This window comes from Gossypium arboreum, chromosome 13, assembly GCF_025698485.1.
Source record: "Gossypium arboreum isolate Shixiya-1 chromosome 13, ASM2569848v2, whole genome shotgun sequence".
Classification (NCBI taxonomy): domain Eukaryota; kingdom Viridiplantae; phylum Streptophyta; class Magnoliopsida; order Malvales; family Malvaceae; genus Gossypium; species Gossypium arboreum.
The window spans coordinates 115770433-115780413 of NC_069082.1; the positions used below are offsets into that span (position 1 = coordinate 115770433).

The 9981-nt window shown below is 35.1% G+C and overlaps 1 protein-coding gene across 1 annotated transcript; it reads right to left on the bottom strand.

Annotated features, from left to right (window-relative positions):
* Positions 1 to 6511: 6511 nt before the first annotated feature.
* LOC108462897 (codeine O-demethylase-like) lies at positions 6512 to 8736 on the bottom strand. The gene is made up of 4 exons (XM_017762808.2): positions 8349 to 8736; positions 8009 to 8250; positions 7602 to 7926; positions 6512 to 7021 (listed from the first exon to the last, which is right to left on the bottom strand). The coding sequence occupies exons 1-4, from the start codon at positions 8619 to 8621 to the stop codon at positions 6758 to 6760; spliced, it is 1104 nt and encodes a 367-aa protein (XP_017618297.1). The 5' UTR covers positions 8622 to 8736; the 3' UTR covers positions 6512 to 6757.
* Positions 8737 to 9981: the final 1245 nt, after the last annotated feature.

A 9981-nucleotide genomic window follows, 5' to 3' on the forward strand; every position in this document is an offset into this window, starting at 1 on the left:
GTTGCTCTGTAGTTGTAATGAAATTAGCTGCCACTTCTTTCAGGCTCCATCAATCTTTGTTAGTTTTGCTCCATTCATTTTCTCTAATTCTACATCGAATTTTCTTCTCATATATATATATATATATATCTGTTGATGGGATGATCCCGACTAGAGAAGTTTTATAAGTATAGTATGTTGGACAGCTGACTGAACTCTCAATAATTGTAGATATTGTTACCACGTTAAGGTTGTCTCTTTCTTCCATTGAAAGTACTGAGGGTTCTCTTGCGAACCATGTAGGTTGTGTCTTCACCAAGTGAGGTGTTCTCTTTCAGTGAAGTTCTCTGTAGAAGAGAGAGACCAAACCTTGACATAGGTGCTATTGGAACCGACTATTGTTTGAAAAGTCAAATGGGGTGGGCACCGAAAGTAGAAAGTAATATTGGTTGGCAAGTTGGGTTAAAAGTTGGCATGGGATAATTGTAATTTTGGTCCCTAATTGTATAGGGACATTGCAAGTTAATCCTTGAACCTCAACTATAAATAGGCCTAACCATTTCTTACTTTCTTCATCCCATAATTACCATTCTCTACTTAAGGCATTATTCTCTCTCTCTATTTGTAAATTTCACTTGTAATTTTTGGAGTGAAATATATTTGGTAGTGCCCGAGGACGTAGGCAAAATTTGCTGAACCTCGTTAAAATTCTGGTGTTCTTTATTATCTATTTTGCATATTTTGCGAATGTGATTGTAGTGATTTATTGTGCTATTAAATTACGATAGAGGGATATTCTGGCTAGGAAAGACTTGGTATTTAAAAGATCTTCGTGATCTACCTCTCTTTCCGGAATTGAACTTAGTGTGATTTTTCAAGACAATAATTTTACTCTTTCACACGCTTCAAGACAACAATTGGTACCGAGCGATTCGTACTTGGGAATATGACGTTTACTTTGTACTATTCACGATACAAGATACTATTTACGTATACGATACTATTCACGTATACGATACTATTCATGTATATGGTACTATTCACGTATACAATAGTTGGGATTGAGGAGAAAAATGGCAGTAGCATCGTCATCAGCAAGGACTACTGTGACAAATGCAAAATTTGAAGTAGAGAAATTTGACGGTACCAATAATTTTGGTATGTGGCAATGTGAGATCCTGGATGTCTTATGTCAGCAAGAGCTAGATATAGCCCTTGAAGAAAAACCTGACAAGATGGATGACAAGGAATGGGCCAAGATCAATAGACAAAGCGTGTGGTACAATCCGCCTATGTTTGGCCAAAGAGCGAAGTACTACTGTCATGAGGGAGACATCGTGAAGAAGTTATGGGATACACTGGAAGAAAAGTTTCTAACGAAAGGTCTTGAAAATAGGCTTTATATGAAAAAGAAACTTTATTGATTCACGTATGCACCTGGTATGTCGATGAATGACCATGTGAACTCATTCAATAAAATTTTAGCAGACTTGCTAAATTTGGATGAGAAATTTGAAGATGAAGACAAAGCATTATTGTTGTTGAATTCCCTTCCTGATGAATATGATCATCTTACCACCACATTGCTTCATGGGAAGGACACGATCACATTTGATGCAGTCTGTAGTGCGTTGTATAGATCTGAAGCTCGAAAGAAAGATAAAAGAGATCACAGAGATACAACTGCAGAAGTCTTAACAGTAAGAGGTCGTTCACACAGCAGCAAATCTGGTAGAAGGGGAAAGTCCAAAGGGAGACCCGCCAAAGATGAATGTGCCTTTTGCCGTGAAAAAGGGCATTGGAAAAAGAATTGTCCTAAGCTACAAAAGGGCAAGGCTATTTCTAATGCATGTGTAGCGGAGCATGATGAGGAGTCAGACTTTAGCTTGGTTGGCATGGCAATGGCATGTCAAACGAATGAGTGGATTTTGGATTCAGGATGTACTTACCATATGTGTCCTAATAAGGACTGGTTTTCTAGTCTTAAAGAGCTAGAAGGTGGAATTGTTCTTATGGGCAATGATAGTGCTTGTAAGACAATGGGAGTAGGTACAGTCCAATTGAAGAATCACGATGGCTCAATCCAAGTCTTGACAGATGTTCGCTACGTACCTAGCCTGAAGAAAAATCTTATCTCATTAGGGGCCCTAGAATCTAAAGGGCTCACAATCACTTTGAGAGATGGATTACTAAAAGTAGTAGCTGGGCAATTGACGGTGATGAAAGGCACAAGAAAAAATAACTTGTACTTTTTAAATGGAAGTACAGTTATTGGATCAACATCAACAGTTTCTACAAAAGATGTAGATTCAGAGGCTACCAGATTATGGCATATGCGATTGGGACATGCTGGTGAAAAAGCTTTGCGACATTGGCGAAGCAAGGCTTGTTGAAAGGTGTAAATTCTTGCAAAATGGAATTCTGAACATTGTGTTCGGGCAAGCGTAAGAGGGTAAAATTTGGTCCAAAGAATTCACAATCTGAAAGGAATTCGGACTACGTTCACGATGATGTGTGGGGACCTACCAAAGTGGCTTTTTGGGAGGTATGCACTATTTTGTTACTTTTGTTAATGATTATTCAAGAAAAGTATGGGTGTATCTAATGAAAAGAAAAAGTGAAGTTTTGGATGCATTTCTAAAATGGAAGAAGATGGTAGAGACTCAGACTGGTCGAAAGGTCAAACGACTTCGATCAGATAATGGCACTGAGTACAAAAATGATCCATTTCTACAAGTATGTCAAGATGAGGGCATTGTGCGACACTTCATCGTTCGGGATACACCACAGCAGAATGGGGTGGCAGAACGCATGAATCGAACTATACCGAGAAAGTTCGATGTATGTTGTCCAATCTTTGGATTGGGCAAGGAATTTTAATGAGGCGATTACATATGCGTGCCATCTAATTAACCGCTTGCCATCAAGCGCAATAAATGGAAAAACTCCTATGGAGATGTGGATCGTTAAATGCACTCGATTATGATTCTTTACATGTATTTGGTTCCACTTGCATATTATCATGTAAAGAATCTAAGTTAGACCCAAGAGCAAAGAAAGCATTATTCTTGGGTATAACTGATAATGTAAAAGGATACCGTCTCTGGTGTCCTGATACAAGGAAAATTGTTTTCAGTAGAGATGTGACTTTTGATGAATCAACCATGTTGAAGTACAAGGATTCACAAAAGGATGACAAAACCAGTAGTACTTTGCAGCAGGTGGAGCTTGAAAAGGTTAACGATGATCCAGCTAATATTGAAGGGACAAATGATGAAGAGGTTTCTACCCAAGAACCTCTACAACAACAAGATTCAATTGCATATAGAAGGCCAAGAAGAGAGATTCGTAAGCCTGCTCACTTTGATGATATAGTGGCCTATGCACTTCCAATTGTAGATGATGATGTTCCTTCTACTTACACAGAAGCAATAAGTAACCCTGATGGTGTAAAGTAGAAGCAAGCAATGAATGAAGAAATGCAGTCTCTTCATAAAAATAAGACCTGAGAGTTGGTGACACTACCCAAGGGAAAGAAGGCAATTGGATGCAACTGGGTATATGCAAAGAAGGAAGGATTTCCTGATAAAAATGAAATTCGATACAAGGCTAGATTGGTAGCAAAGGGTTACGCTCAGAAAGAAGGAATAGACTACAATGAAGTGTTTTCTCCGGTTGTGAAGCATTCGTCTATTGATTTTGCTAGCCTTAGTTGCATAATATGATCTTGAACTAGTTCACTTGATGTGAAGACCGCGCTTTTACGGTGATTTGGAAGAGGAAATTTATATGACTCACCAGATGGATTCAAGGTTCTTTGGAAAAGAAAATTGGGTTTACAAACTGACAAAGTCGCTTTATGGATTGAAGCAATCTCCGAGGCAGTGGTACAAGCGATTTGATCAGTTCATGAAAGGGCAAAGGTACACAAGAAGTAAATTTGATCATTGCGTGTATTTTCAGAAGCTACAAGAAGGAACTTTCATATACTTGCTCTTATATGTTGATGATATGCTAATAGCATCTAAGAGCAAAGTTGAGATTGAAAGATTGAAGACTCAACTCAATCTCGAGTTTGAGATGAAAGATCTGGGAGAAGCTAAAAAGATTCTCGGCATGGAAATATGGTGTGTACAAGACCCGACATTTCACAGGCAGTTAGTATAGTGAGCAGGTATATGCATAATCCTGGAAAAGGACAGTGGCAATCTGTGAAATGGATTCTACGGTATATTCAGAAGACCGTGGATGTTGGATTACTGTTCAAGCAGGATAATACACTTGGTAAAGGTGTTATTGGGTACGTTGATTCTGACTATGCGGTGATTTGGACAAGCGAAGATCAACCACCGGTTATGTGTTTACACTTGCTTGGAGGACCAATAAGTTGGAAGTCTACACTACGATCTCTGATTGCATTGTCAACCACAAAAGCCGAGTACATGGTGTAACAGAGGTCAGTAAAGGAGGCTATTTGGTTACAAGGTATGGCTAAAACCTTGGGGTTGGTTCAGAGCATATTAACGTGTATTGTGATAGTCAAAGTGCTATTCATTTAGCAAAGAATCAAGTCTATCATGCACGTACAAAACATATCGACGTACGATTCCATTTTGTGCGGGAAATTATTGAAGAGGGGAAAATTTGTCTTCAGAAGATCAAGACTGCAGATAATCCCGCAGATATGATGACCAAGGTGGTAACAGCAACCAAGTTCGAACATTGTTAGAACTTGATTAATATCCTGCAATTTTAACAGTTGAAGAAGGCACTATCAAGTATTGTTGTCAAAAGCAGAAAGAATTGTGTGAAGATAAGATTATCCTAATCAAATCTTCAAGGTGGAGATTATTGGAACCCACCATTGTTTGAAAAGTCAAATGGGGTGGGCACCGACAGTAGAAAGTAATATTGGTTGGCAAGTTGGGTTAAAAGTTGGCATGGGATAATTGCAATTTTGGTCCCTAATTGTATAGGGACATTGCAAGTTGATCCTTGAACCTCAACTATAAATAGGCTTAACCATTTCTTACTTTCTTCATCCCATAATTGCCATTCTCTACTTAAGGCATTATTCTCTCTCTCTATTTGTAAATTTCACTTGTAATTTTGGAGTGAAATATATTTGGTAGTGCCCGAGGACGTAGGCAAAATTTCTTTGAACCTCGTTAAAATTCCGTGTTCTTTTTATCTATTTTGCATATTTTGTGAATGTGATTGTAGTGATTTATTGTGCTATTAAATTACGATAAAGGGATATTCTGGCTAGGAAAGACTTGGTATTTAAGAGATCTTCGTGATCTACCTCTCTTTCCTGGGAATTGAACTTAGTGTGATTTTTCAATATAATAATTTTACTCTTTCACACGCTTCCGCACAACAGGTGCAATACCTACCATTGTTGGAATGTAATTGACGGATTCTAGCTGCGTGGTTATTCCGATTTTCAATAATATTCTAGCAGCAAAGTTGTTTGGATTTGGAAGTGTTGGACACGATGATGTGGTTTTGTTCAATTTGTTTTAAAATTTTTTCGTATATTTAGAAAATCATGTCACAAAATGAACCGATCATTGACTACTTTTTTTATTCTTTTACAGATTTTCCGGTGGGATCTGAACTCACTAATCAAGCAGCCAAACATTGAAGAATGTTTATGGCTGAGTTGGGATTTAAAGCTGTGTTATTATGCAGCGATGGTGATGATGATGAGACTGTTTCTTCTTTTCATCATCTTTAAGCAATAATTTACTAACAGTTATAGTGTTGTTTGGCGATACTGTTTAAAGGAGGTAGTAAGGATAGTGTTGTTGGCGAGCAAAATGTTTATTGGGTTGAAATAGTTTTATTGGATTAATTATGGGGTTCCATTTGTCCAAATGCTTACGTGGATCACCATCAAAGACCAGTGCTTTCACCGGTCGTCATCTTTGATGGTTTCAAAGTGCTCATCGTTCTTGCGTTCACAATTGGAATGATAATCTTGTGACTATGATGTATCCAAAGGTATGGTTGTCACCCAAATAAAATTTGCACCAATCTGATTTTTTATTCTTTTATCACTTGTCAATTTCGTTCATTTTCTGCTATTTATTTAGGTTAATTTTTGCAATTAGTTCCTGCACTTTATGAAAATTGTGATTTAATCCTTATACTTTAATTTCGTAATTTTTAATTTTTATACTTTATTAAAATTTAAAATTTCAGTCCTCACCAAATTATAACAATTAGATTCGTTAAGTTCTACTATCTTCAAAATCTAATGCCACAAACATATTACTGTCATTTGTGTTAAGAATAAAATTTTAAATTTTAAAAAGTATAAGGACTTCGAATGGTCCAGTTGGAGAATATAAACTAAATCTATAACTATATGCATGGTATATAACAAGTTTGAATATAATCCAATGAATTCAACTGCTATTGCTTGGATAAGAACTACAATATAAAAATTCAAAAAGTTCATGAACTAAAATTGATAAAATAAATTATAAAGACTAAATTCACAACTTTTGCAGAGTACATATACTAATTGCAGAATTTGACCTTTTATTTACATTATTTAATACAATAGTTATACACACCATATAAGGGTAAGGCTTAACAATCCCAATAACCTAGGACCAGTAGCCATATATAGGGGAATGACACCAACTTGACTACAAACTCCATGTATAAAAAAGCGTAAAAGTAAATCCAAAAACCCTTAAAAAGCTTCACCTTACACTATCATTTTCCTTATTATCTTTATTCTTTCTATCAATAAAAAAGCATAAACTCAGTCGCCATTTTCAGAAGGTTGAATCCTCATATAATCCAAATATTTTTTTCCATAGATCTTGAGGGTGAAGAACTGTTTGAAGTATTCCTCCATTCCCACCCTTCTAAACAATGGAGGGTTTTCTGCATTTATAAGACTCAATGAAGGCCCTACCTCAGCCTCAAAATTAGGACTCAAGTTGAAGGTAACTGTTATTCTTTCTCTCTCTTTATTGCAAGTAACCTTGTGTTCAATGCTGTGATAAACCCCGTTGCTAAATATCTGCATTTAACATTTACACATTTCTTATATACATGCATGCATAGGAATGTGTTTTGTAATAGTAATGTGAAAAACTGGGTAGAGCTTACCATTATTCACTAAATTATAGGTAAGTTTTTGTTTTAGTCATTTAATTAAAAAAAATTATAATTTAATCACTAAATTATTCAAAAGTTTTCACTTAAGTCACTGGATTATTAAAATCGATGTTATATAACTTGTTTTGCTCGCATTGTCTGCACCAATAAAAAACTATCTTTTCCTTTTTCTTTTATGAAATAATTTTGGAGGTCACGAATTTGTGAATCAAATTTCGAATAGATTTGTTTATGATCTTTGATACATTGGCAGCCAGATTTATTCTACTCATCAATGAGTATTGATTCATTGTATCAATCATATCATTACTTGGAGTTCGTTAGAGGAATTTAAAAAAGAAAAAATCCAGTAACCTAAATAAAAACTCTCAAAGAGTTTAGTGATCAAATTGTAATTTTTTCTAGTTAAGTGATCAAAATGAAAACTTATTTATAGTTTAGTGATTAATAGTAGAATTTACCAAAAAAAAAAAACTTTGAACCTGGAAAATGTCTCCAACATTGACCACAAAAGCATCTGGGTTGACGTTGAAAGGGAACCAAAGGCCATTTTTTTTAACCTCAAGGCCATCCACTCCATTAAGTTGGTGTAGGATAGTGAGGAGAGTCATATCAGAGTGTGGAAAAAGACCCATCACTGACTCTGGTTGTGGACATGGAGGATAATATGCCATCCTCACCGCTTGCAGCCCATCATCAAACAACTCCATCATCTCCTTTTCTTTTATTTTCAATGCTTTTCCCATGAAACCAATAAGTTTTGTGGCAAGCTTTTGGAGTTCCGATAAGTAACACTCCATCGTACTTCTGCATCATGATAATGATGACATCCATTAAATATTAAGTAAACATCACTTTATGAAAAGCTTAAAACAAAGAGAGAAAGAACCTTAAAGAAGGAGGTAGTTGTGGGAAGAGATGAGGTCTACGCCTATGGAGTGGGTTAGTGATAATATTGAAAGTGTCAACCCAATCATATTTGCCATCTCCTCTCGTCCTCCTTCCATACCCTTCCAACTCTCCTTCCCTTACTTTATATTTCAGTTTCTCTTCCAATGGCAGTCTATAAAATTCCTCCACCTCGTGCTTCAGTTTCTCCAGCAGTGATGAGCTAACCCCATGGTTCACCAACTGCACCGGTACGTACCACCATATCCACTCATTAACTACACTCAATCATACATGCATACATATATAAAATTTAGTTTTGGAGAGTGAAGCAGAAAAACCTGAAAGATGCCCCAGTCTTGGCAAGTAGCGTGCAACTTGTGGAGCTCAAGGTTATGGTGGTCATCTGCCAAAAGCAAACGAGACATGTCGATGGTTGGTGGCAAAGGAGTGGTGACAGACAAGGAAGGAGATTGTTCGTTTATACGAACAAATGGTTGTGGGATTGAGAAATCCGGTGCCGCTAATTTAACAAGTTCCTGGACGCTAAATGTTGAAGGATCGAAGGCAGAGGTGCTAAAATCATCTTCGGTGTATGATGATGATGACCCCATAGTGTTAAGGAAGGAGTCAGCCTCTTCAATCTACAACATACAGCCTATTGTTGGAGATATTTAAAGGGGAAAACAAAGGTTACAGCAGTTTTCGTATGAGGTAAGAAAACAGATAGGTATAAAAGAAGATATTGACATAGAAACATGATAATTTTAATGAAAAAAAATTGGAAATAGGGTATGACCATAGATTTTTTTATAAATATTTTACAAAAAGATATTGATGCATATTTTTCATTAAAGGTTTAATTTCTATTATAATCAAATTAAATGTATGATTAAAGTTTATGGGTGCATCAATAAAATTATGACTTAATAAAGTATAACTTCTCCTTACAGTTCACTTCTAACTTTTGCACATATAAAATAATTCTCGCCTAGATTAAAATAAATAAATTCATTAAAATAATACTGGTTTATTTGAAATCTCCACTTCCAATTGATATGTCGTTATCACAAATCTTTTCTTAAATGTTTTTAATCTACTAAATGTAATTTATAAAATTAGTAAGTTGGTGGAAATTGAACAATTATGAATGAAAACATAATCAATATGAGATCAACAAAAGACACGATATTAAACTTGGTTTGACTCCTTAATTTTAAGTTCGCGATAAGAAAAAAAGGATAAAGATATCTACACTAATAAAAACATTCCCCTTTTGATAGAGTTACAAGGCCTTGCAAAAACATCATGTACCCACTACAACTCTCCTATCCTTAATTTCATAACTGTCTAAACCCATTACAACTCTTAAATATTTTTATAGAATACATCATCTACCCGTTACAAGTGCTAAACCCTACTTTTTACTTATACATAGATATGTTTATGGACCGAGTCAGTTTTAGGCCAGCTTAAATATGATATTAATACATTTTATACTTATCTAAACTTGATCCAATAAAAATATATGCCTAAATTTTTATTCATGTTCGTTTATATTTGTAAATAGTTAACTTAAACTATTTTAACTCCACCCATATTATTTTTTAATTTTTAAAATTATTTATACTTTTTACTTGTTAATATTATATATGTAAGATATTAACATTTAAAAAAAAAAATTATAACCCAAGAACACTCATACTTAGCAGTATTTCATACTAGTAGACCCGAAAACATCCAATAAAAAATCTTCTTCATACACCTAAGATACTAGAACAAAACACACAACCTTAGACTAGATTGAATTTACATTTTTAAATATTTACATTATAATATTATAATATTATATATTATTATATATTTAATTTTTATGTGCTATAAATTATATAATATATTCTAAACATAGAAAATGAGTTGGGCAGGGCTTGAGCTTTGAATACTGAGCCCAAGCCTAACTCATAGTTTAAATCG